Consider the following 26910-nt stretch of genomic DNA (forward strand, 5'->3'; position numbering starts at 1 on the left):
ATCTGTTCTAGTTTGCTAGCTGCCAGGATGCAACACACCAGAGACGGATTGGCTTTTAACAAAAGGGGATTTATTTCATTAGTTGTTCAGAGGAAAGGCAACTTTCATCTGCGGTTCTTTCTTATGTTGGAAGGCTCAGGGTGATCTCTGCTGGCCTTCTCTCCAGGCCTCTGGGTTCCAACAACTTTCCCCGGGGTGTTTTCTTTCTGCATCTCCAAAGGCCTGCTGGGCTGAGCTGCAAGTGCTGAGATGAGGTATGCTGAGCTGCTTGGGCTGTGCTACGTTGACCTCTCTCTTTAAAGCACCAGCCAATTAAATCAAACATCATTCATTGCAGCAGTCATGCCTCCTAGCTGCCTGCAGATGTAATGAGCAACAGATGAGGTTCACATATCATTGGCTCATAGCCACAGCAACATAGCTAGGTATCTTCACCTGGCCAAGCTGACAAGTGAATCTAACTACCACACCATCGTTTGCCAATCTACTCCTCCATCAGTGCATCCTTCAGCCACCTGCATTCATCCGGCATTGCGTAGAGGGCCCAAAGCCCACAGTTCATCAACATTCTCAATTTTAGATAATTTTATTGTTCCTAAGAGACAGAAAACCAATAAACACACCCTCACCAAATAGGAAATATAAACCTCCTCTTAACTCTTGTCCCTCACCCCATTATTTACCTCTGCTGTTGCTGGGGTAGTGATAAGGGTTTCCTTTTGAACATAGCTCATAGCATGCAATAGCCGTTCCCCCGCTGTACCCTGGACATAAACACTTTTTATATAAGAACCATACTTTTGAAGTAATTCTTAGGAGAACTCATTCATATTTCCAGTGTGTCAGTGGGACATGTGGGTCTATACAATCCCTTTCAATCTACTTCATCTTCAAGACTCACTAGAGAATCACATTCACTCCTATCTATTCCCTTACATTGGAGTTCAACCTAATGGTTCACCCATTCCTGGCTTCTATGGATCTCTTAACTCCCCTATCTTCTGTATTATAAGCCTCTGATTATACCATTATGCTGTTCATAAAAGTGGAATCATACAGTATCTGTCCTTTTGTGTCTGGCTAATTTTGCTCAGTATCATGTCCTCAAGGCTCATCCATCTTGTCATGTGCTTCAGGACGTCATTTTGTCTTACTACTGCATAATATTCCATCATATGTATATACCATATTTTATTGATCCACTTGTCTGTTGATGGGCATTTAGTTTGTTTCCATCTTTTGGCGGTTGTGACTAATACTGCTATGAACATCAGTGTGCAAATGTGTTCGTGTCACTGCTTGCAGCTTTTCTGGGTATACACCAAGTAATGCTATTGCTGGGTGTGCTGGTTTGAAATGATGTATGTACCCTTGAAAAGCCATGTTTTAATCAAAGTCCCATTTCTGTAAAGGCAGAATAATCCCTATTCAATACTGTATATAATTAGATCATCTCCCTGGAGATGTAACCCAATCAAGAGTGGTTGTTAAACTGGATTGGGGAGACGTGTCTCCACCCACTTGGGTGGGTTTTGATTGGTTTACTGGAGTCCTATAAAAGAGGAAACATTTTGGAGAATGAGCAACTTAGAGAAGAGCAGAGCAGAATGATGTAGCCATGAGAAGCAGAGCCCACCAGCCAGCGACCTTTGGAGATAAAGAAGGAAAACGCCTCCCAGGGAGCTTCATGACAAAGGAAGCTAGGAGGGAAAGCTAACAGATGACGCTGTGTTTGCCATGTGTCCTTCCAGCCGAGAGAGAAGCCCTGACTGTGTTCGCCATGTGCCTTCCCACTTGAGAGAGAGACCCTGAACTTCATCGGTCTTCTTGAATCAAGGTATCATTCCCTGGATGCCTTAGATTGAACATTTCTATAGACTTGTTTTAACTGGGATATTTTCTCGCCCTTAGAACTGCAAACTAGCAACTTATTAAATTTCCCTTTTTAAAAGCCATTCTGTTTCTGGTATATTGCATTCCAGCAGCTAACAAACTACAACACTGGGTTATAGGACAACTCGATACATAGTTTCCTAAGGAACTGCCTAATAGTCTTCTATTGTGGTCGCACCATTGTACATTCCCACCAGCAGTGCATAAGTGTCCCGGTTTCTTCACATGCTCTCCAACATTTATAGTTTCCTGTTTAACAGAATCCATTCTTATAGGTGTGAGGTGGTATCTTATTGTAGTCTTCATCTACATTTCCCTCATAGCCAGTGAAAATAAGCATCGCTTCATGTGCTTTTGAGCAATCTGTATTTGCTCCTCAGAAAATACCCATTCATATCTTTAGCCCACTTTATAACTGGGTTGTTTGTTCTTCTGTTGTTGAGTTGTATGATTTTTTTGTATATACAGGAAATTCAACCTTTGTCTGCTATGTGATTTCCAAATATTTTCTCCCATTGAGTTGGCTACCTCTTCCCCTTCCTGAAAAAGTCTTTTGAGGTGCAGAAGCATTTGATTTTGAGGAATTCCCATTTATCTATTTTTTTTTCTTTTGTTGCTTGTGGTTCGGGTGTATAGTTTAGGAAGCTACCTCCTATTATTACTAGGTCTTGAAGATGTTTCCTTATATTTTCTTCTAGAAGTTTTATGGTGCTAGTTCTTATACTTAGGTATATGATCCACTTTGAGTTAATTTTTGTGTAGGGTGCAAGACAGGGGTCGTCGTTCATTCTCTTGGCTACTGATATTCAGTTCTTCATGCCCAATTGCTGAAAAGACTGTTTTGTCCCAGTTCAGAGGATGTGGGGGCCTTGTCAAAAATCAGTTGACCACAGATTTGGTGGTCTATATCTGCACTCTCAATTCAATTCCACTGATCAGTGCTTCTGTCTTTGTGCCAGTACCATGCTGTTTTGACTACTGTGGCTTTATAATAGGTTTTAAATTCAGGGAGTGTTAATCCTCCCAGTTCGTTCTACATTTTTAGAATGCTTTTAGCTATTCAGGGTCTCTTTTCCTTCCAGATGAATTTCATAGTTAGCTTTCCATAAATACCATTATTAAAAGAAAGTATACAGGCTCAAAGCCTTTATAAAGGTATTATCAAATTTACTTGTAATTATATGGAGTTTAAATAAATAAAAACTACAGGTGAAACAAATACAGAAGGGAATAAAAAGTTAAAGAAATGGATTTATTTGTTATGGTCATTGTGAATTACAAGCCCTGAATGGATATAAAAAGTAATAAAAAGTTGGAAGAGATGAATTTCATTTGTTATAGCCATTTTTAAATTATAAGTTCTACCGTAATGTACTTGTGTTGGAACACTGAATGAGGCTGCGTGAGGGGATGGTGGAGGGAGGAGGGCTGGGGGCATGAATGGAGTCAGAGAGAAGGATGGATGGTGAAGATCGGAATGGTGTAGTTTGGGAATGCCTAGAGTGTATAATAATAGTGAAATGTACAATGTACAAATTTTGAGAATGTTTTTTGCATGACGAAGAGCGGAGGAGTGTCATTATTGCAGGGTGCTAAAAATAGATGATAATTAATACTTTAAAGTGTTGCCTTGTGTGTGAGACTAAAGCAAAAAAATGTTTATTTGTTGCAAAATTTATGTTTTGACTAGAGCATTTCCTGGTATAGCTTATGTGGATGGTTTGATTGAATGTCATAAGTGCTTGGAGTCACAGGTGGGACATGAGATTTTGTCGGTTTGTCCAGAATGATGCCCCGATGAATCCCAGAGTGATTTGATCACTGAGTGGAAATGTATTTGCAAAGCCCTCTTTGGGGAATGGTGAGAACAGGGAGAAATTCAACTTCCCCAAGTTGAATTCTTGATATTCTCACAAGCAGTGCGGACAGTTTGTTCATACGAAACTTAACTCCACAAAGGATAGGTCAAGTCTACTTAAAATTTAGGCCTAAGAGTCACCCCCAAGAGAGCCTCTTTTGTTGCTCAGATGCGGCCTCTCTCTCCAGCCAACATGATGAGCAGTCTCACCACCCTCCCCTCTTTGCGTGGGACATGACTCCCAGGGGTGTGGACCTTCCTGGCAACGTGGGACAGGGATCCTGGAATGAGCTGAGACTCAGCATCAAGGGACTGATAAAAACCCTAGAATGAGCTGAGAATTAACATCAAGGGATTGAGAGAACCTTCTTGACCAAAGGGGGAAGAGTGAAATGAGACTATGTGTCAATGGCTGAGAGATTCCAGAGTTGAGAGGTTATCCTGAAGGTTATTCTTACGCATTAAGTAGATATCACCTTGTTGTTCAAGATGTAGTGGAGAGGCTGGAGGGAACTGCCTGAAAATGTAGTGCTGTGTTCCAGTAGCCATGTTTCTTGATGATGATTGAACAATGATATAGCTTTTACAATGAGACTCTGTGAATGTGAAAACCTTGTGTCTGATGCTCCTTTTAGCTACTATATCAACAGTATCAACAGAAGAGTAGAACATATGGAATAAAAATAAATAATAGGGGGAACAAATGTTAAAATAAATTTAGTTTGAAATGCTAGTGGTAAATGAAAGCGAGGGGTAAGGGGTATGGTATGTAGAATCTTTTTTATTTCTCTGTTATTGTTTTATTTCTTTTTCTGTTGTCTTTTTATTTCTTTTTCTAAATCGATGCAAATGTTCTAAGAAATGATGAATATGCAACTATGTGATGATATTAAGAATTACTGATTGTACAGGTAGAATGGAATGATATCTTAATGTTTTATTTGTTAATTTTTTTAATTAATAAAAGTTAAAAAATTATGTTCTAAATGATTGTAAAAAGTTATAAAGAAAAGGTTCATGAAAATGAATTGTCATAAAAAGATTGTAAAGAGTTATAAAGGAGTTTACAAAAGTGAATTGTCTGTCATAATCAGTACTAACAAAAATTTAATATGTCTGTTTATCATATATATTAAAAAAAAGGAAAGCTTTTGTGTTGTGCTGAGTAGTCATACAAAACTAGGGTTAAGTTTTTTCTGTGTTCTACTACATGAATTGTTAGTATGCTCTTATAAAATATTAAAAAAACAATTTTCCTTAATCAGCTAAATATTGTCTAAAATATTTTACGTCAGAAAAATATTCTTATTAATGTTTATGCTGGCATTACCCTTTATTTAAAAAAACATATTTTCTCACTGTTAGAAAAAAACATTACAAATAATTTGTTCTTTCACCTTGTGTAAAGAAGGTGGTAAGGTACTAACAACTTAACCTATTGCATGAAAAGTATTCGAAAATATTACAATGGTTAAAAAGAATTATCTATTTTGTTACTACTATGAATAAATAAAATATTCATATATCTGAACATTGTATAAATTCCTAAAAATTTAACAACAGTCTCACTATCAATACTATATCCTAATGCTAATCTATATGATGTTAACCAATGGTATGGCATTATTAACCATGGTTTTAATTAGCTTAAAAAGGCTACAAATCACAGAAACAGCCAATTATCAGTTGTACTGCTTTGCTCTAACACTTCTCTAAAAATATCTGCACTCAACTTTAAAAGTTAAATATATATGTATTATATTTTATCTATTAAATAATGTAACTCTGTTAAATGTGTAAAAATGTAACAGAACAAAACTTCTGGTAAAATTTCTTATTATAAAACAACTGTCTAATGTTTTTATTTCTATAAAAGCTTCATTTAAAAATACTTAAAAATATTGAAGCTCAAACTGTAAGCATTAACTATTATCATTAAATTCTGAGGTACTTTACCCTTTATATAACCCTCAAACTCCAATTAAAAATGTAATAAAACTGATATAGTTAAAACCAAGATAAATTAATATACAAGGTATAAAATAATATTGCTGTATTTTAACGCTTTAACATTTGTGTGAGGAAAAAGACTGTTTATTTTATCCAAAATTTGCACTAATTTAATCTGTGTCGTAAATTAAACAACCTAAATTCAGCTAGCTTTATTTAACACAGAACCTGGAATAGGGAACAAAATCCTGATGTTTTGCACAAGTTAATGTTTTATACTTTATATTTCAGAGTGTTTGGGGCAAAAAATGGAAAAGCATCTGCAAAGTCCCTTAAGGAACTAGGAAAGGTAAAACTATTAGGAATTCCCCAGAAAGCCAAGGCCTCAATTTTAAGGCTTGTCTTTATAACACTTACTTCTATAATAGTAATCTAAACTACTTAGAATTAGTGCCTAACAGCCATCTCCAGAATATCTCTGCTGTTGCTCAAATGTGGTCTCTCTCTGAGTCAAACTCAGAGCTTTCCCCCAACATGGGTCATAACTTCCAGGAATATAAACCTGGCAACTGACAGTGTGAAATACAACTAACCTTGGCATCACAGAACAGATGGCCCTGGCACTATGAGACATAAACTTCAAAGATGAGCCTGACCCTGACATGGATGAACTGACCAGAAAGGGGAAAAGAAACAGAGTTTCAATGGCTAAGAAATTTCATATTGAGTGGAGAGGCTATTCTGGAGGTTACTCTCATGCAAACTTCTGCCAGATATTACAAAATGCCACACTATGGCAAACTGCAACCAACCATGTTCCTAAAAACCCTAAAAAATATATAATGCTCTATAAAATTATGCTTAAGTTTGTTTTTCAGAAATTTAAAATCTCCAAATTGTTCCAATGCCAAAAAAGCTCTAAAACCGAAAGATGCTGAACTCTCCAAAAATAACAACTGATTTCATCAATTCATCCCTTTGCTCCTTGAATCTTATTAACAACTCACTCATTCTTAATTACCTTCCTATTAATTTTCCTCCTAAACCCCTGCCTCTTACAATGTCTATCTAAGTCTGTTCACAGGTCAACAGCAGCTGTGACCAACCAGCAAAATCCTGAAAACATACTCCTGCTACAACAGAAATTTAAAAACCTGCTCCTGTAGCAGCCCAAATAATGATGCCTGTGCCTGACTCAAAGTAATTTTTCCTTCTCCAACTTCACCCGGACACAGCAGGAAGTAACCAAGAGAACCCAAAGTAACTGCTCCCTCCAAAAATTGCTTCAAGCTAAGCTAAGGCATCCCCCCAATTTAATCCCAGCTCCAATCAATTTTATTAAGTTAAAAAAGCAGGAATGTCAGGTCTCCGAAAATAAAACTTCACATATAAAATGAATTCTGTGGCATTGGGGCCCCTTCAGTTTTTCTCCCTCAGCAGCTTATCTGACATGACTTGATGTGCCAGCAAGATAGATGAGCATGAACGTGCCAATGCCCCTCCCACCAGAGGCCAAACCAGATAACCATGAGCATGAAGTCATAACCTGCTCCAGTCTAGTATTTCTTGGTGATGTCTGTGGCCACACATCACCCCCCACCCCTATTGGCACAGTTTTTTCCTTTAAAACTACAAGCTCTCAGAAAGAAGGTTGGAGCCGTTCCTTTTCCGCTAGCAGGTTCACTGCTTTCCACCTGCCTGCTCTCCCCTTGCTTTCACTCTGTTTCCTTTTCTCTAGCAATAAACTATTAAGCTTTAACTTGTTGTCTCATGTGGAATCCTTTAACAACCCAGTATCTAACAATCAGGAATCAGGCCTAGTTTCACTTGCCAGATTCCTGGCACGTGATAAATTAATTTATTACTTAATTGCCTAAGCCTTAATTTCTTTATTTGTGAGTACAATAAATACCAGCTCATATCTAGGACTATTTTAAGAATCCAATGAGGTAATATGGGAAGGACTTAGACATATTTTTTTCCCTAAGCAAATGCCTAGACATCACTGCATTTCAGTATGTCTTCTTTTAAAAGATCAGATTTGTGTGTTTAGCAATTCATTAATTTACTCAAAACAAAAAACAATTTTATTGGGTTCTAGGCACTAAACTGGATATTAAAAATAGAGACAAAAAGAAAAGTGAAAGAAGTCAAGACAACGTAAGGTGCAAAGCGATGGGGGGATCACCAAGCATACACAAGCAGGTACAACTACACACATGTAAGACTACCACGCAGATATTATACGACCTAAAAACTGGACTCATGAACGACATCCTTTGCTTTTTGGTGATTTTTTCTCCCATTAATATGGGAACCACTGTGGGCAGAACTCCAGTCCTATCCCTAGTTGCTGAAGATACACTCTTCTTAGGCCCCAAATTTCAAAAAACCCAAAACACAGAGTTCAGGAAGCTTATTAAAGGGCTTTTTAAAAAGGCCTTTTAAACACTAGGATCCAATCCCAGAGCTGCTGGCAGTGATCTTGCCAACGTGAGGAGCCTGAGAATGGTTCTAATACAAAGGAAAGCAGAACTTTGAATCAGAGAAAATGAAACTGTGTTCAGAGGCCATCATTTAAGTCCTAGACTCAGTCATGTCTGAAGGTTGTGCAAACGCATATACTTTCGATATATGACCCAATAAAGTCCCTTTTGCCTTAAATCAGTGGTTCTGAATCCTGGCTATACATTAAATCACCTGGGAGCATTAAACACAACAGTGATGCCTAGGTTCCATCCCCAGAGATTCTGATGTAACAGATCTGAATGGAGTAGGGCTTGGGCATTAGGATTGACTGATTATTCATTCATTTATTTTGGCATGGGCAGCTTTGGTAATGGAACACGGGACTTTGGCATGGCAGGCGAGAATTCTGCCACTGAGCCACTGTTGCACTGCCTGAGCATTAGGATTTTTAAGCTTCCTCAGAAAGATTCCAATGTACTGCCAAAGTTGAGAATCACTACCTTAAGCTAATATAAAATGCAAATCATCATGGCTGTTACAAAGAAAATAAAGACAAACATATTTAAGCACCTTGACTTTTCAATCTTTGTATACTTGACCACTGCCAGTACAACACCTTATACAAGTAAAAGTCATAGCCCTCAGTAAGATGTGTCAACCACTTAAAATTAACTATTAATTCAAAGCAGCAGAAGTGCCAAATCAGTAGTTCACTAAGTGATTTTTCGAATAGCACAAAAATTGCATAAGGTTATTAAAAAAAAGATCCCCAAGTACTAGTCACAAATACTCTGATTCAGCAATTCTAGGACAGAAACCAGGAAAGAAGCAGACCAGAGGTTCTACTGTCCACAATACTGTTCTAAGACACATTCTCTACAAGACAATCTCTTGGCCTTGTAGTTGGCCTGCAAAGCTTTCACGATCTTCAAATTTTTAAACTGTATTTCTCAACATTACATGTTTGCAACACATTTAAGAAGATTAAAATTATTGGCACACACAAAATAAAGAAGCTTAAAAAAAAACCACTAAGCTATTCAGTGATAATTATAATGCAGTCACCAATGTTTTCACGTCTATAAAAGAATCCAGATCACTACACTCTAAGTTGGTTGCTGTTTAGGACAGTGTCATTGTTTCTATAGACTTGTTCACCATCTTAAAAATATTAAGAGGAATCAGTATAGCAAAGTGGGTAAGTACAGGCTTTGGAAACAAACCGCCTGCATCACAGTCATATCCACTTTCCTGTTTATTAGTTCTGCATCTTTGGTTATATATGTATTTTTTTATTTCAAGTATGCCTCAATTTAGTCAACTGTAAAGTGGGGATAATATAAGCATCAAATAGGGATATTATGAGATTAATACACATACAGTAACTAGTATATAATAAATACAAATGTTACCTAAATGCTAAACAAACAAGCATAAAAAAGTCACAAGGCAAGGTTATCTCAGGTTTCAATAAACACACCATCTTTCTTTGATGCACTCTGACATGGTAGTCTGTATCTTCTTGTTTATGTGTTATACCATGACCTACACTTTATTTATTTATTTTTTTACAAGGGCAGGCACCGGGAATCAAACCCGGGTCCTCTGGCATAGCAGGCGAGCATTCTCGCCTGCTGAGCCACTGTGGCCCGCCCACCTACACTTTATTCTATGATCAAATGCACATGCTATCTCACAGACACTTTTCTACCAACATATGTGCCGTTATATCAAAGATAAATTTTACATACTGCTCAAAATTTAATAATACATTATAGCTGTAAAGAATTTGTGGTAAACTAGTGAGATACAGACAGAAAGGAGATGGAGGCAGAGAGAACAATTAAGATTGCTATTAAAAATAAAGGGTGCATGGGTGGTTCAGTGGTAGAATGTTTTCCTGTCATTTGGGAGGCCCTGGTTCAATCCCTGGCCCATGCACCCCTTGAATTATCTTCAGAACCTTGTATTAGGCCACATATTCTTGGGTGACATCAAAGCACAAGGAACAAAAGAGAAAATGACATTATCAAGAAAGAATATCTACAGATTAGGCAAATTCCTAAAATAAAGAGACAAATACCCAGTTAGAAAATGGGCAAAGGAGTGCTTGCTTCAGCAGTACATTTACTAAAATTGGAACAATACAGAGAAGATTAGAATGGCCGCTCCTCGCTAAGATGACACACAAATCCGTGAAGCATTCAATATTTTTAAAAAATATCAGTCTAGGCAAGACAAAGTACCTTGAGGAAGACATTGAAAGTCCAAATACCCAGGGTTTGGAGGACAACTGAGCACCTTGAAGAAACTCAGCCATTTGAGTGAGCCCACAGAAAAGGGGTCTGTATTAGTTTCCAGCTATGATCACAAATACCAAAAAAAAAAGAGTCATCTCTATTTTTTTAAATAATTCTGTTGGAATGTATTTACATATCATGCAGTCTGCGCAGGGTGTACAGTCAGTGGTTCACTGTGTATCACATGATTATGTTTTCATCACAATGGTCAGTTTTGGAACATTTTAATTCTGAAAAAACAAAATAAAACACACACAAAAAGCAACCCATATCCCTTATCCCCCACTATTACTGACCCATATCACCACTAGTGTGGTACGTCTGTTACTGCTGATAAAAGAGCATTAAAATATTATTGTTAAAAAAAATGGGCAGGGCAGGCCATGGAGGCTCAGCAGGCAGCGTTCTCGCCTGCCATGCCAGAGACCCAGGTTCAATCCGCAGTGCTTGCCCATGGAAAAAAAAAAAAAAAAAAAAGAAAATGACAAAGGAGTAGAATAGCTATTTCTCTAAAGAAGATAAACAATAGTCAATAAGCACATGAAAAGATGTTTGGCATCATTAGTCATTAGGGATACGCAAATCAAAACCACGAGACCCAGTAGGATGACTATTATTTAAAAAGTAGAAAATAGCAAGTGTTGGTAAGGACAGAGAAATGGGAACCTGGGTACATTGTTGGTAAGAATGTAAAATGGTGCAGCTGTTGAGGAAAACAGTTTGGCAGTTTCTCAGAAAGCTAAACAAAGTTTCACTATATGACTGGCAATTCCACTTCTAGGTATATACCCCAAAGAACTGAAACTAGGGACTTGAAAAGGTACTTGCACACCAGTGTTCACAGTCATATTATTCACAATAGCCAAAAGGTAGAAGCAACCAAAATGTCCAAAAATAGATGAATACATAAACAAACAGTGGTACATAGACGTAGTGGACTATTATTCACCGACAAAAAAAGAATTTGGATAGTCTTTGTTCCCAGTTCCTGGGAGACATCCACTAAATCTTTGTAATTTCCTGTGACAGGAATGTCTTTTGTCATTCAGGGTGCTCCCTCCCTCCCAATACCTGATAGTTTATTAGTTAATAGAGCCATGGGAGGGGAGGGGGGATGTACACCAAAAAGACTAATCAATAATTAGAGGGCTGGGGCTTTGAGACCAATCTTATTGGCAGATAGAGTAACACCAACAAGACTTCTCTGACTTCCAGGGAGAGGGAGACTCAAGATTGAGTTCAACTCCATGGGCATTAATTCCATCAATCATGCCTATGCAGTGAAACCCCCATAAAAACTCCTAGTCTCAGGTCATTTCCATGATTGAGAAGACAGGGTGATGTGCTTTAACTCCACATGGAGAGGTCAAGGAAGTTTACATTTGAGACCCTCTTAGACTTTGCCCCATGTACCTTTTCTTCTGGTTTCTTATTTGTTTGTGTTTCACTACAACAAAACTATATCAATTATAGCTGCTTCAGCCAGTTCTGAGAGTCAATGCAGCAAATTATCAAATCCTAGAGAGTGGTGGGAATACCTAATTTGTGGCCAATTGGTCAGAAATGTAAATAGCCTGGGCCCCCAAATCGTGGCTGGTGTCTGGAGGGCAATCTTGCAGAGAATTGCCCTTAACCTATAGCATATGGCCTAAATGTGAAGTTAAGAGTCAGAACTGAATTCACTGTATCTTGGTAATGATGATTTTGTGGTCTGTATAAAATAGATAAACCTTGAAGACATTCTGTTGAAGGAAATAAGTCAGACTCAACAGGACAAATATTGCATGATTTTACTTACATAAAATATCTAGACAAGCAAATTTAGAGTTAGAAAGTAAGTACATTACAATTTACCCTGAACTAGGGGAAAATGATGAGTTACTGCTTAATGGATACAGATTTTCTATTTGAGCAGATACAATTAATTTTGACAATGGACGGTGGCGCAATATTGTGAATGTAATTGGTATTACTGAATTGTTCACATATAAGTTGTTAAAATGGGACACTTTGCGTTGCATGCTAGCAGTAAAAATAATTCAAGCATAAGAAATGGTCCTAAATCAAGACAATGGCAGAAGGAATGTGGACAAGGTTAGAGATATTGTTAAGTGAAAAGTTTATGTGTATTTGCACAGAAAAGACCTAAAAAAAACAAACCCAAATTGGTAATACTGGCTACCTCAGGGGAACTGGTAGAAGAGGAGTGGGAAGGGATTTTTAAACCATGCCCTTTTGTACCATTTTAATTTTAAACATGTGATTATAGTTCTTAATACTTAAAATTGTCTTTTTTTAAATTAATGGAAATGGAGAAACAGAATTTAATGACAGGAAGAATTTACAGGACTTGAATACTAAATGAACATGAAAGGAGAGGTGAAGGGTAAAAAAGATAATGCTAAGGTTCTGAGCCTATGTGACTTTAAAAGATAATAGCAATCCTGCCATGCCGGAGACCCAAGTTCAATTCCAGGTGCCTGCCCATGCAAAAAAAAAAAAAAAGATAATAGCGGTTAGATGAGCACAACCACAGAGGCAGGCAGGAGGGGCCTGATTAAGGGAGGAGAAATAATAGTTAACGGTTATTAAAAATAATCTAGTTCAGGGTCACGGGTAGTTCAGTAGCTAGAATGCCTGCCTTCTATGCGGGAGACCCAGGTTCAATTCCTGGACCATGTACCAAAAAAAGAAAAAAGAAAAAATCTAGTTCAGAAATCTCCAGCCATCAGCATAATGACTAATTTCTCTTATCCAAGGTTTTTAGTTATGAGCTAATCTATATGAGAATTATTTTTTTTTGCAAAAGTTTGCGAACTAGAATGATATCTGGTCTTATAGTGTGCGTGAATGTGTGTTTTTCTGAGCTCTAGAGAGGATTTACCCAGCAGATGAAATACTTTCATTAAGGGCTCAAAGTGTACATAGTACTTTGCTATGCATAAGGCTTTGCAGCTTTATGGGAATGACTAAGCAAATGCTCACAAGGAAGACAAATGTTCCTAACACTGACATGGCAGTGATAGTATCAAGTATTCAGTAGATAACAATGAATGCCCAAAGAGGTACCCAGAGTGTGGACACACTCCTGAAGACAAGAAATACCTAGAAATAATTGGGGGAAAGGAGAATTTATAGAGAATGATGGGGCCTGAGTTGCAGAAATACAAAAATTAGTGAAGCGATGATCTCTCTCAAACCATACCAACAGCCTGTCTATACTAGATGCTAGGTAAAGACATGGCTTCAGTTTCCAAGGAATTCATAGTCTCACTATGAGGGCAAATGCAAGAAAGGAGACAATGACAGGACCTCCTGGAACATTTTAATGTATCATTAGAGTTTCATCTTTTTTTTCCATGGGCAGGCACCCGGAATCAAATTAGGGTTTGTGACACGGCAGGCGAGAACTCTGTCTGCTGAGCTATCATCCTGGCCCGCCCCATCAGAGTTTGAACTAAGTTCATTAAACTTTGCTGGATCTGTTTGATACAATTATCCCTATCTCCCTGAAGAAACTGAGGCCCAGAGAAGTTAAATGATTTTCCAAAATTGTACAGCTGTCTGGAAGCACAAAAGGGAGAACCCAAATTATACTTAGAACCATTCTTTTCTGATAAATCACAATACCTTATTCATAATTCATTAAATGGGTGCCTCTATTCTGGCATTTTCATTCACAGATAGAAAAAACAGTATAGTGAAAAAGCATAGGTTCAGAATCATACATACCTGGGATTTGGATTTTCTGACAAATTATACTATTTTGCCTAGCATTAAGGCTGGTCCTAATAAAACAACTAGAAATTCTGGCAGAAATTATAATAAATCTACACCCCTAACCAAGGTGAGTTTGCACAGTTCATGCTTTATGCTCCTGTTCAAGGATTTTGTTACAGTAAAGCTAACTGAAAAGAAGTGATGATTAAAGAATGGCAGTATTAATACTAATCAGTCACTTACTGGAAAGCAGCCAAGTCAAGCAGGTTTTGGGGATTCATCCTTTAAGGGCAACAACTTATCTAGTAAATTAAGGAGGCAATATCTGATAAAGGAAATACAGTTTTAAAGCACAAATATTTTTATGAAACACAGCATAGCCCTCAAATTCTTGCATTTTTATATTTTCTACATCTCTCCTAAATAATTTTGATACTTAGGTTCTTGAAAAAGAATGTTTTTAAAGACAGTATCACTGACTAAACTTAAAGCATATAGATCCACTTCTAAGTTAGGTATTTCTGAAGTTGCACACAAATATTCTACTAGTTAGGCTAACAGTAAAAAATATACATATCATATTTTTTTCCAGCCCTAAAATTACCTTTGCATTTATGCTTCAAAAATGCTGAATCACGAAATAAAGGAAACAGACGATGCAAAGAATCCAAACAAGTATCTCATCTCGTATTTCAAGCTCTTAAATAAGGTATCTTGTCACTTTGGTCTTCAGTATTTGGAACTAAGTAACATAAGAGTCTAGTTCATTCTCAGAAACTGTGAACTCGAGGATAAGACTAAAAGCATTTATTTCCGCAAGTTACTATACTTTCAACTTCCTGGTTTGGACAGCTCATCATGACCATTTCAGGTAACAATGCAGAAGTTAAAAAATTCAACTTCCTCTTTATAAAGTCATAAAAACTTCAGCAGTTAGTTAAGAGAATGGTTGATTTTATTGGCTTTCACAGAAATACTCGAAAGGAAATCAGAGACTAATATCAACAAATGCATCTCAGGGTGTACTGCTTTCAGAAAAATGTAACAAGAAGCAGTATTAAGATATATTTAGAATCATGACATACAAATTCTTTAAAAACCCCAAATCAAATGCAGTTGAAGTCTTAGTTAAAAAGAGAAAAAACTCTGATTTCCATTAAGAAGAACACAATACAAACTAAGACAAAATATGTTGATTTTTAAAATCAATTTTTAATTGTGCCTTAGCTGGGAAAGTCAAACAGGCCAAAAATCCCATGTAAAGGTTACTTATTGTTCATGAATTCTAACACATTCATATAGACAAGACTTTACTGGAGATATACTTTCTAAATTGTGGAATTCAATCTGAAAGAAGAAAAGACAGAGCAGGTACGAAGTTGAAAGACAGCTAATTAATGAGATCTTACAAGTCAAAGCCCTTTCTTTTTACTTACAGATTCATAACAGATAATGGATCAGTTTCATCTCCATCTGGGAATAAGACTTAACAATGTCAAGTAACTCCATATCGATTTGCTATGTGAGATTTTTACCATAACATCTACTTTTAATTACTCACACTAATGAAGAGGTCATTAATGTAAAAACTGTTTATCGAATATAATACTTGTCAACTCTTTTTGAGAGTCGATTAACCTAATAATGATGTGCTAGTTTATGTTACTAAGTTAAAATTAAGCACAGAAGAACTATACTGGAAAATATGAGACTGGTTACAGATCTTACACAACAGAGACTATTAATATTAAGACTATTAATATTAAACACTATCAATATTCAAGGGCACCTTAATTTGTACTTTGAAAAATATATAATAAGTTTAATTTAAAAAGCATTCTAACCTAGCATCAAAGACAAAAACCCAACATTGGTCAATGAAATGTCATTTGGGCACAATAAACTTCAAAGTTTTATTGTTATCTAAATTCTTAGTGAAATTTTGTTGTAATACTTTTTTTTGCTTAAATAAGTGGGCCATAAGTTGGGGTTTTGTTATGCCTTGACTTTCACCATAATTTAATTTTATATGAATCATAACTATTTGTCTTAGAATAAACATTTTATTACAGTTTTTCTCCAGCCTAAATTCACATATACGATGCCTTTATTTTCCCCAAATTGTATTTAACATTTATGAGAATTTCCACATAAGAGAAAACTAATGCTAAAATGTTCAATGGCTTTTTTATGTTTAGCATATCTTTCAGCATTTCAAAATAGCATGCCATTAAGTAGGTATACCATTTTGTATGCGGGACTCTTGGATTAATAAACAGTACACCCATCCTATCCAAATCTCTTAAATAAAAAAATAAAGAGCCCAGGTACATTTACAGAGCATTCAAGGGTGCACACTTTGTAACTGGTGCTATGGGAAACAAAAAACATGAGTCTTGTCCTTTCCTGTGCACAATTCTGACAAATTATCTAATGAGTTACTTCTAATTTCTACAGGACCTAAAATCATGTATTTATTGAAAAGCCTGGTGAATTGTCAAGAAAGTTATGCAGCTTTCGGAAAAATTTATTCCATCTAACTAGAATATGCTTTTGTATTTAACACTTTTTAAAAATAAATACACAAATTACACATCGACAAATTCAACTATAATCAGATACCACAGTGAAACATCAGATAAAGAAGGTAGGATGCTCTGTGCAGACTTCAATGTAAGAACATGAGGTTTATATGCCAACGTAAAATCTTTCTGGCCTTTTACAAAGGTCCGCTGGCTATTCTTTAACAAAAACAGCTGAAACCGAAAACTATTTTTCAAAAATTATCTCTAAGAAGAAGTAAGACCTACTACATATATGCAACCAAAAGTACAGGAAACATAGTTGTTTAGATTCTGAAGCAAATGCCCTAAACCCTACACGTTTTATTACAAGGAATTAATAAAGCCGATAGTATATGAGAAAACATGGATATACAGTAAGGCGGACAACACATGGGGACATCTCTCTGTCGAAGAGTCGTGACAGCAAAATCACTTCCTGAGGAAGGAGGAGCAAAAGGGAAGTTAAGAGGCCACCCTGACCAGGAAGTGACTTGCCCTAAATTAGCCACAATCATATCTAATAATGGGGGGATGGGGAGAACCCTACTAGCCGAAGACAGTATAACAACCGCTTCTTGATTTGTCGCGACATCACCAATGCCTTTCCCATAATCACAAAAACGTGTCTACAGTCATGATTCAATAAGAGTGTCTACCCTCGCAGGGAGGCTACTGGGCTGTGCCTCAGGCCCAGGAGGGAAAGGAGAGCGTTGAGGAATGGGGAAATAGAGCCACCGTGAGGCAGAGGAAGACCCCTTGAGAAGGAAGCGTCCCAACTGCGTGGAGTTTATACCAGCACGGGCCAATAAACTTATATTACCTGAGGACACTTCCAGGGTTCCCAGCGCAGCCGGGTCGGGCCCCTGTTCCCTGAGAGAAAAAGAGACAGAAAGAGAGGCGGACCCCTTACCTTCTCCTCGTCCGACACCCGATCCTCGAAGTCGGCCATCTTGGGCTCCTCTGGCCCAACCCGTCCACCCGCGCGAGGCAGGCCGGGAAAAAAACCGAGCGATGGAATTACCGCGGGGGCCCAGCGAAGGACCCGCCCGGAAACGCCGACGGAGGGAGCGCCATGTTAGTTACGGGCGGAGGTGGTGGTTCCGAGCGCCAGTAGTACAGGAAGTCGTTTTTAAGTGAAATATTTTTCTGAGTTACATCCATTTTCTCATTCATTTCTTCGACGCTGGGGACGTGTTTGAACTGCTCTTGGGTTACGAGCTTTAAAGTCCATCCGACTAAATAGCAGTTATACTCCTGTAAAATTTCCCGGCACCAATGATCTCCGTTGCAGCCGAGTCCAAAGCGCTAAACGCTGCTCGGATCCTGGAATGATCGATGGCTTTTCCAACCCCAGGAATGGGGTGAAAGATCACCCTCACCTCTTATGTAGGCAAAAACACCACTCCGGGGTCACATCTCTGTCCAGTGATGTGGACAGAACAGGTGTCGCTATCCATCCCTTCCCCAACCCCCGAAGGAATTTGTAGCTTCAGTCTTAGGACATTCCTCCACCTTTCAAATCCGTCTCCGTTCTCTAGGACTCGACCTTCAAATAGGCCAGCTTCAGGTCCTCCACTATCCCAGGATTCCCGGCTCCTGGTTTCCTCCCCTTCTCCCCCGCCCCCCCAGCTCCCGGCGCCTGCGGAAACGGCAAGATGGCGGACGGTGACGGCTTGGGCCAAGTCGCTACTGCTGCAGCATCTCCTTCTGCATCTGCTCCGGGCCTGAGCTCGTCGCTGGGCTGGAAGGAGCGGCTGCGGGCCGGGCTGGCGGGAACTGGGGCCTCGCTGTGGTTCGTGGTGGGGTTGGGGCTTCTTTACGCTCTGAGGGTCCCGCTGAGGCTGTGTGAGAACTTGGCAGCGGGTGAGAGGCCCAGACCTCCCCAGGGACGGGCAGGGATTCAGAATAGGTGCCGGGGCGAGGGCCAAAGGGCAGAGATTCTCTGTAGTCACTGGAGGGCTTTGAAGAATGAGTGGATAATGCGTGGCTAGTGCATTCTTTTTCTCTTGAGCCGCAACCCCTCGCTGTGAAACCTAAGCTGAGCTCCTGGCTCCTCCCTAGAGCTCTTAGGATCCTCCCTCTCTCTTCCTTCCTGGTTTACCCGAGGAAAACCACCTGACATGCTGCAGGTGGTAATACAGAAGTGAGCCCTCTCAGACTGGATTACAGAATTCATATCCCACCGTTGATAGGATCCCCTCAAAATCATTCCATTGAGTCTCCTGTAACCCAGCTGAAAGCCCACATCCAAAAAACAGATGAACAGAGATCTCAAAGAACTCACATTCAGACAACAAAAACAAACAAAAAAAAGGCCATGGCCTTTTCATTGAACCATTCTCATGTTTTAGAATAGACCTGCCAAGAAATAGTTTTCGTGATATTTTTGTTGTAGGCTTTATCTTAAATAATGAAGCAATATGCAGAAAGTAAGTCATAAACAGCAGTTCATTAGTTCATGCAACGTTTGTAGAGGGCTTGTTAATGTAGTTTCGACCGAATATGGAAGACCCATAAGAAGTGATAATATCTGTGGATACTGTAGATAGTGTCCTTTAGCAGTACCACGGATAAAGTGGTTGGGGCCTTGGGCCTCTCACCGTATCATTGCAATTTTCCACTCGAGCTCTGAGAGCACCCCAGAACAATATGCAAATATTTCTGTTACGTGATATCTTTGCTTATCAATGCAGTAGTTTGTTTTTCTGTAATAAGAGAAGGCAGTTATCCCCTCTTCTATAAGATGACATGAAAGACTGAGATAATGTTATGAAATATTTTGTACTTTTTAGAAGGGAATTATGTAAATTCCGATGTAACTAACACACTAAAACCAGTTAAATAAACTGGCCTTCCTAGATTATTTGAAAGAGCTAATTGGTTGTTCTTTGTAGCAGGTGAATGAAATCCTTAATTCTGGTTGGTATCCTCTGAATGTTAATTATTGAGTTAATTCTTTTTCTTCATGTTAACTAGATATACCATAGAGATGAGAATATTTCATTATGATAGATTTTTATTTCTTCGTAAAGTCCGGTGTCCAAAAAAAATAATTTATGAGACAATTATTTGACATGAAGAATCTGGTTCTGGATTTCACAATGAGTCAGGGACAGAGAGCTCTCAGTTTATTGCTTTTCTCTTTGCGCTCTTTTGTCTCTCTGACATGCCAGGTATATACGCTATTTCCTACCCTCACTGTGCCAGAATTCTATCATTCTAATTTGAGACACTGTTTTGTGTCTCACCAAAATAAGTAGTTTTAAACCTCCTTTGTGAAAGGATGTTTGTTTAGCTTCTTGCCCTTATAGAGTAACAGAAGTTCCTGTCCATAATATGACCGATAAATTCTTAGTTTTATTCTCAGGAGCAAGCTCAAGAATCTCATTTTGATGGGCTGCTTATTTAACAAGTCAATAGTGTAAAATGTTACCCTTTATGGGTGCGAATTCATTTTTAAGATATACAGTGATGGGAATTTAAATGATCTTTTTTAAAAAATTACAACTTTCTCAAATGAATCTCATGCTAGATATTAATATTACTTCTGTCCCCCTAGCCATAAACTCACCTGCATATTTTTAATTTAAATACTTTGAATTTGCATTTTTTAAACTTTGGTTTCTTTTTTCTTTTGACAGTGACAGTATTTTTAAATTCACTGACACCCAAATTCTATGTGGCACTTACAGGGACGTCATCTTTAATATCAGGACTAATATTTGTAAGTAATTTCCATTTCCTTCATTCACATTTTGGTATTTATCCAAAGACTAAATCCCTTTGTATAGTTATGATAATTATAAATGCTTATAGCTCAGCATTTCCAAAATGTATTCAGCCTTTGGAAGAAAGTGCTACCTATTCAAATAAATTTGGGGAAAACTGCATCTTCCTCAGCACTCTTAGAAACTGTCAGTATTCATTTCTATATTAAAGGCTTTATTACATGCAGTACTGCAGGGGTGGCAGACAAAATGTCTGCAGAACCCTAGCTTGGTAACAAAAATAGGCAAGGTATAAGAATTATTCCTTATTTAATTTGAGGACTTAATAATCTGGCGAATGCATGCCCCTTCTAAAATAGGAATAAAAACTAATTGTTTCCATGTAGATTTGCATTCCACTATCCCCAGATCGTCCAGTTTTTCAAATGATTTTTTAAAAAATCTGGATATACGATTTTTATATAGAATCTCCCAGTATTTTAATGTTGACAACACTGAGCAGACTAAAAATTTACCTGCTCCTGAATTCAGCCTTTAGGCTGCCAGTTATGGTCTCTGGAGTATTTAAGACTAGGTTTTGAAGCCAGGCTGCCCATCACTTACTTGGTATGTATGTGACTTTGAGCAAGTTAATTAACTTTTTAAGCCTTAATTTGCTCATCTGTAATCATGGTTTCCATTTCATAGGCTGATGAGGACTAAATATGGTAATATGTGTAAAAGCTTGTAACATGACTGGCTCGGACTGAGCACTTAATGAATTTTGGCCATTATTTTTCTGAGAAGTTCACAATAAAGGAGCCAATTAAACCTTTCTTTTTTTTTTTTTTTTTTTACTTTTTATTTACTTTTCACATAGCTGTGCATTAATCATCACAATAGACTTTTTTCTTTTTTGTGAAAAATAACATACATACAAAAAAGCAATACATTTCAAAGCACATTGCAACAGTTAATTATAGAACAGATTTCAGAGTTTGGTATGGGTTATAATTCCACAAGTTTAGATTTGGAGACTAAAAGAAATATCAATATAATGATTCAGCAATCATACTCATTTGTTACCCTACCTTCTCTGTATAACTCCACCATCACCTTTGATCTTTCTCTCACTCTTGAGGGATGTTTGGGCTATGCCCATTCTAACTTTTTAATGTTGAAAGGATTGTCGAAAATATGGGATAAGGGAATGGACCTAGTTGATGCTCTGAAGAGGCTGGCCCCTCTGCATTTCAGGACTTATCAGTTCCAGGGATCCATCTGGAGGTTGTAGGTTTCTGGAAAGTTAGCCTTGTACATGGAGACTTTGAAGAATCTTACATAACATCTAGGTGTTCCGTAAGATTGGCAGGAATGATTTTGGTTGGGGTTTGGCAAGTTATGATAGGTAGCAGTGTCTAACTGAAGGTTGCATTAAGAGTACTCTCCAGTGTAGCCTCTCTATTTGAGCTCTCTCAGCCACTGATACCTTATTTGTTACACTTTTTTCCCATTTTGGTCAGGATAGCATTGTGGATCCCACGGTGCCAGGGTCAGGCTCATCCCTGGGAGTAATCACCCACGCTGCCAGGGAGACTTTCACCCCTGTGTATCATGTCCCTCATAGTGAGGAGAGCAGTGATGCCACTTGCAGCTGGGAAGCCAGTTTAACTGTAATTCAGTTTTTCCTTGTCCTATTTGACCAAGAGCTCATTTTTAATTAAATTTTAAAATTTTATTTTATAATTCCTATTAGCATCCCTAGTGTAAACTTTGGAAAAATACTGCTACAGATAAAAATCTTAAGCAGTTTTATGCTGCTTGGCCAATGAATTTTTCTGTCCTTTTTTCTCATCTCTAGGTGGTGCTCTTCAGCTGTAATAGAAATGATCGTATTTGTATTGCTGCTTTATATAGATATATTTAGTGATTAACTCTGCCCATTTTGTTTAAGTGAAAAGCTGGACAAAAAAGGGATTTTACTCTTGGCTTAAAAAAAAGACACTGTTCAGGAATTCCGGATAAAACTATTTGTTAATATAAGCCTTAATTTATTGATTTATAAAACCCAGTCATAATTAAGTATATTTTGCCAATAGCATATAAAAGTCTAAATGAAGAAAATAACTATCTTTAAATAGCTAATATAGTGCGAAAAGCTTTGGTCTTGGAACCGGAAGGGTTGGTGACCCTGCCTCTTAGTGTGATAACTTTGAATAAGTCACTTAAACTCTCTGAGTCCTAATTTCCCCTAAAACCATTTTAAAATTTTGTTTTTACTATTTTTAAAACAGATTTTAAGTGTACAAAAGTTAGGAAATTCAAATAACATCTTAAGGGTTAAACTGGTTCATTGCCTTTGAAATACCGATGGGTTTTTATTAATAAAGGTTATTGGGTTTGTAATTTATTTTGCCACCTAGGCTTATCAAACCTGTAAACACACATACACTGAAGTATGTTTCTGGGGCAGGTGGAGGCAGTTGGTTGATACAGTGGTTAGAAGTTCTGAAGTCAGACAAACCTGAATAAGAATCCCTGCTCTGCCACTTAAACCAGAGTTATTTAAACTTGGTGTGTATTTCCTCATCTGAAAAATGTGTTGTTAGGAGGCTTAAATGACATGATGCAAGTAAAGGACCTATCTCATAGAAAGCTTTTGATAGACATTAGCAATTATTATCATTGCTCCTTTATGTTAAAAAGATGAGATAATTCAGTAGCCTTTAACATCATATTCATTCCTAAAAAACCACCTGCATTTCATATAGCAAAGGGCAATTTGTTATTGTCACTTTGTGATTACTGTCCCTAATTTGATCCAATGTACTTCTGCCTCTTCTGTCACAAACATTTTCTGCTTGTGTAATTTACTTGTTTCATCTTAGCAAAACATGGTAGAAGCCAAACTAGGGCCACATTTGAATGTAATTAACTGCTTGGTAGCTCCATTAGAGTGAGAAGGGAATGAAACCATTCTAGATTGAGCATTCAAAATATACTGGTGTTCTAGTTTGCTAGCTGCTGGAATGCAATATACCAGAAACGGAATGGCTTTTAAAAGGGGAAATTTAATTAGTTACTGGTTTACAGATTTAAGGCCGAGAAAATGTCCCAATTAAAACAAGTCTATAGAAATGTCCAATCAAAGGCATCCGGGGAAAGATACCTTGGTTCAAGAAGGCCGATGAAGTTCAGGGTTTCTCTCTCATCTGGAAAGGCACATGGTGAATGCAGTCAGGGCTCCTCTCTCGGCTGGACAGGCACATGGCGAATATGGTATCATCTGCTAGCTTTCTCTCCTGGCTTCCTATTTCATGAAGCTCCCCGGGAGGCGTTTTCCTTCTTCATCTCCAAAGGTCGCTGGCTGGTGGACTCTCTGCTTCATGGTGCTGCAGCATTCTCTGCTCTCTCTGAATCTCTCTGAATCTCTCTGAATCGCTCATTCTCCAAAATATTTCCTCTTTTATAGGACTCCAATAAACCAATCAAGATCCACCCAAATGGGTGGAGACATGCCGTCCCCTAATCCAGTTTAAAAACCATTCTTGACTAAATCACATCAACCAGGGAGATGATCTCATTAGTTTCAAACATACAGTATTGAATAAGGATTATTCTACCTTTTAGAAATGGGATTTATATCAAAACATGGCTTTTCTTAGGGGGCATACTTCCTTTCAAACCAGCACATTCCACCCTCTGGCCCCTAAAAAAGACATGTTTTTCCCATATACAAAATACATTAATTTCATAACAATATCAGAAATTACCTATCAGTAGCAATACAATGAAGTACAAAATTAGAGATAGTATAAAATCTCATCAAGTCAGTTACAGACATGATCTGTCCTAAGGCAAAATTTTCTCCATTTGCTCTGGACCTTTGAAAACTCATGACAAGTTATTTGCTGCCAACATACAAAGAAGGAACATTCACAGGATACATAGACACATTTCCATAGGGAGGAAGGAACACAGGGGTCACCGGACCCATACAGTTTCGAAAACCCGCAGGGCAAAGTCCATTAGATTTCAAAGTCTGAGAGTCATTTATCCTCAGGGCTTTAGAAAGTGGCAGTCCCACCCTTTCCAAATGCCTACGCCTGCCTCTCTCTGAATGCAACCTTGGGGGATATTGGGGAGACCACCTTTCTCTCGGCTCCACCCTCTCCAAGCATTGGGGCCGCACCCGGGCTCTCTGCCATCTCCGGGGCACACACTTAACCCCTCCATGTGGTGGCAGCCAGGCTCCCCCCAAACCCCAAGGAATGTGCTTCACCTTCTCCAAGGCCTGAGGCGGCATGACTCTTCCACTGCAATGAGGTGGAAGGCCCATTCTCTGCCTTTGGGGCAAACTCACCCTCTCCACGTGCTTGGGTGGGTCCGCTCTCCTTGCCCGAGGCTTCTTGACTTCAGACCTCAGCCTCCACGGTTTTGCCTCTGAAGTTATTTTCCCTCCAATGTGTCCCTTCTCTGAACCCCTCAGTCCAGACTGGCAGCGGCTCTGTTTATACAGGTCCCACAGCACTCTCGTTGGCTTTCTATGCAGTAGTCTTGGATCATGCCCATCAGACATAAGGAGTTTCCACAAATCTTTCCTGGATAACTCCATGTCCGATCCTGACTTTCTCTGAAATGGCTGGCTGGTTCCACATTTGGTTACACTATACTCTGTAGTCTCCCTTTCTGTAGGCCCAGAATTTTCCGGGACCTCAATTTCTGGTTTCTTTTTACTCAAGATTTCAGTTCTCAGCTTATCTCTTTCCTTTCGCATTTCACTATAAGCTGTGAGGAGAAACCAGGCTGCACTTTCGACACTTAATTTGGAAATCTCTTCTGCTAAATATACAAGCTCATGGCTTTTACAATCTGCCTTCCAGCCAAAGCCACGAGTCAATTTTGCCAGATTATCTGCCATTTTAAAGCAAGGCTCACTTTCCTTCCAGTCTACAATAACGCGTGCCTCATTTCTGTCTAGGGCCTCATCAGAGGTATCTTTAGAGTCCACATTTCTCCCAACAGTCTCTCCAAAGTATTCTAGGCCTTCTCTATCAAGCTTTTCACAACTCTTCCAGAATCTTCCCCATATCCATTTAAAAAGCCACTCCAACATGCTTGGTATTTGCAAACTGCAGCAGCACCCCACTCTCCGGTACCAAAATCTGTTCTAGTTTGCTAGCTGCTGGAATGCAATATACCAGAAACGGAATGGCTTTTAAAAGGGGAAATTTAATTAGTTACTGGTTTACAGATTTAAGGCCGAGAAAATGTCCCAATTAAAACAAGTCTATAGAAATGTCCAATCAAAGGCATCCGGGGAAAGATACCTTGGTTCAAGAAGGCCGATGAAGTTCAGGGTTTCTCTCTCATCTGGAAAGGCACATGGTGAATGCAGTCAGGGCTCCTCTCTCGGCTGGACAGGCACATGGCGAATATGGTATCATCTGCTAGCTTTCTCTCCTGGCTTCCTATTTCATGAAGCTCCCCGGGAGGCGTTTTCCTTCTTCATCTCCAAAGGTCGCTGGCTGGTGGACTCTCTGCTTCATGGTGCTGCAGCATTCTCTGCTCTCTCTGAATCTCTCTGAATCTCTCTGAATCGCTCATTCTCCAAAATATTTCCTCTTTTATAGGACTCCAATAAACCAATCAAGATCCACCCAAATGGGTGGAGACATGCCGTCCCCTAATCCAGTTTAAAAACCATTCTTGACTAAATCACATCAACCAGGGAGATGATCTCATTAGTTTCAAACATACAGTATTGAATAAGGATTATTCTACCTTTTAGAAATGGGATTTATATCAAAACATGGCTTTTCTTAGGGGGCATACTTCCTTTCAAACCAGCACAACTGGCATGATAAAAAGAAATGGTATACCTTTATTTTCTAACACTTTACTGTAAATGTTGCAACATTTAATGAATGCAGTAGTTGGGCCATGATGTACGGCAGAATGATAGCATATTCTTGGTACCTGATATCGTTTATTTGTTCTGTTATTAATGAACAACATTTCTAAAGGTTTGGAAAGTGATTATTTTTATGGTGTGCTGTGTTTATAGTCATAGCAAATAGTTTTAAAAAAGATTATAATCTCTTAGGTAGTTGTGGATGCATTTCTTTATTCTTTAAATAAAGTAATGCATTTTGTCCACCACGTTTGGTGGGAGAATAGTCTATCAATTGACTTTTAAAGGAAATGGTTCATAAATAAGAGAAGGAAGGTATTAAAGTAATTTTGCAGTCAAAACACAGAAAACTACTTACTTAAAATTGTTCAAATGGATCTAGCATTTTAAACTGGTAGTGCCTGATTTATTCATTCGAAAAATATTTATGGAAAGCCTATTATGCATCAGGCAGTGTTCTAGATGTTGAGAATACTCTGGCAAGCAGGCAACTGTAGATTCTGTCTCTATGGAATTTGGTCTAGAAATTAATTAT

General features: G+C 38.3%; 2 protein-coding genes and 1 non-coding gene across 12 annotated transcripts in view; 2 read left to right on the plus strand and 1 right to left on the minus strand.

Annotated features, from left to right (window-relative positions):
- The window catches only part of CAPZA1 (capping actin protein of muscle Z-line subunit alpha 1), an 81817-nt gene extending 63428 nt beyond the window's left edge, over positions 1 to 18389 (minus strand). Inside the window, exon 1 of one of the 3 annotated variants that reach the window (XM_077119895.1) lies at positions 17665 to 18385. Coding sequence is in view for 2 of the 3 variants with exons in the window: in XM_077119894.1 (XP_076976009.1) it covers positions 17665 to 17703 (39 nt within the window). In the remaining variant the exon portion in view is untranslated. Of the gene's footprint in view, positions 1 to 17664 lie in introns of all 3 variants that reach the window. The other 2 variants (XM_077119894.1, XM_077119896.1) reach the window with 2 other exon arrangements.
- LOC143651060 (U6 spliceosomal RNA) lies at positions 10277 to 10385 on the plus strand. The gene has a single exon (XR_013159809.1). It is a non-coding gene; the product is annotated as a U6 spliceosomal RNA (small nuclear RNA).
- ST7L (suppression of tumorigenicity 7 like) overlaps positions 17593 to 26910 on the plus strand; it is a 148892-nt gene continuing 139574 nt past the window's right edge. For 3 of the 8 annotated variants that reach the window (XR_013159213.1, XM_077119879.1, XM_077119883.1), the window contains exons 1-2: positions 18241 to 18617; positions 20396 to 20478. Coding sequence is in view for 6 of the 8 variants with exons in the window: in XM_077119879.1 (XP_076975994.1) it covers positions 18410 to 18617; positions 20396 to 20478 (291 nt within the window). In the remaining 2 variants the exon portion in view is untranslated. Of the gene's footprint in view, positions 18198 to 18238; positions 18618 to 20395; positions 20479 to 26910 lie in introns of those variants that run through there. The other 5 variants (XM_077119887.1, XM_077119885.1, XM_077119884.1 and 2 more) reach the window with 5 other exon arrangements.

Source organism: Tamandua tetradactyla, chromosome 11 (assembly GCF_023851605.1).
Source record: "Tamandua tetradactyla isolate mTamTet1 chromosome 11, mTamTet1.pri, whole genome shotgun sequence".
Classification (NCBI taxonomy): domain Eukaryota; kingdom Metazoa; phylum Chordata; class Mammalia; order Pilosa; family Myrmecophagidae; genus Tamandua; species Tamandua tetradactyla.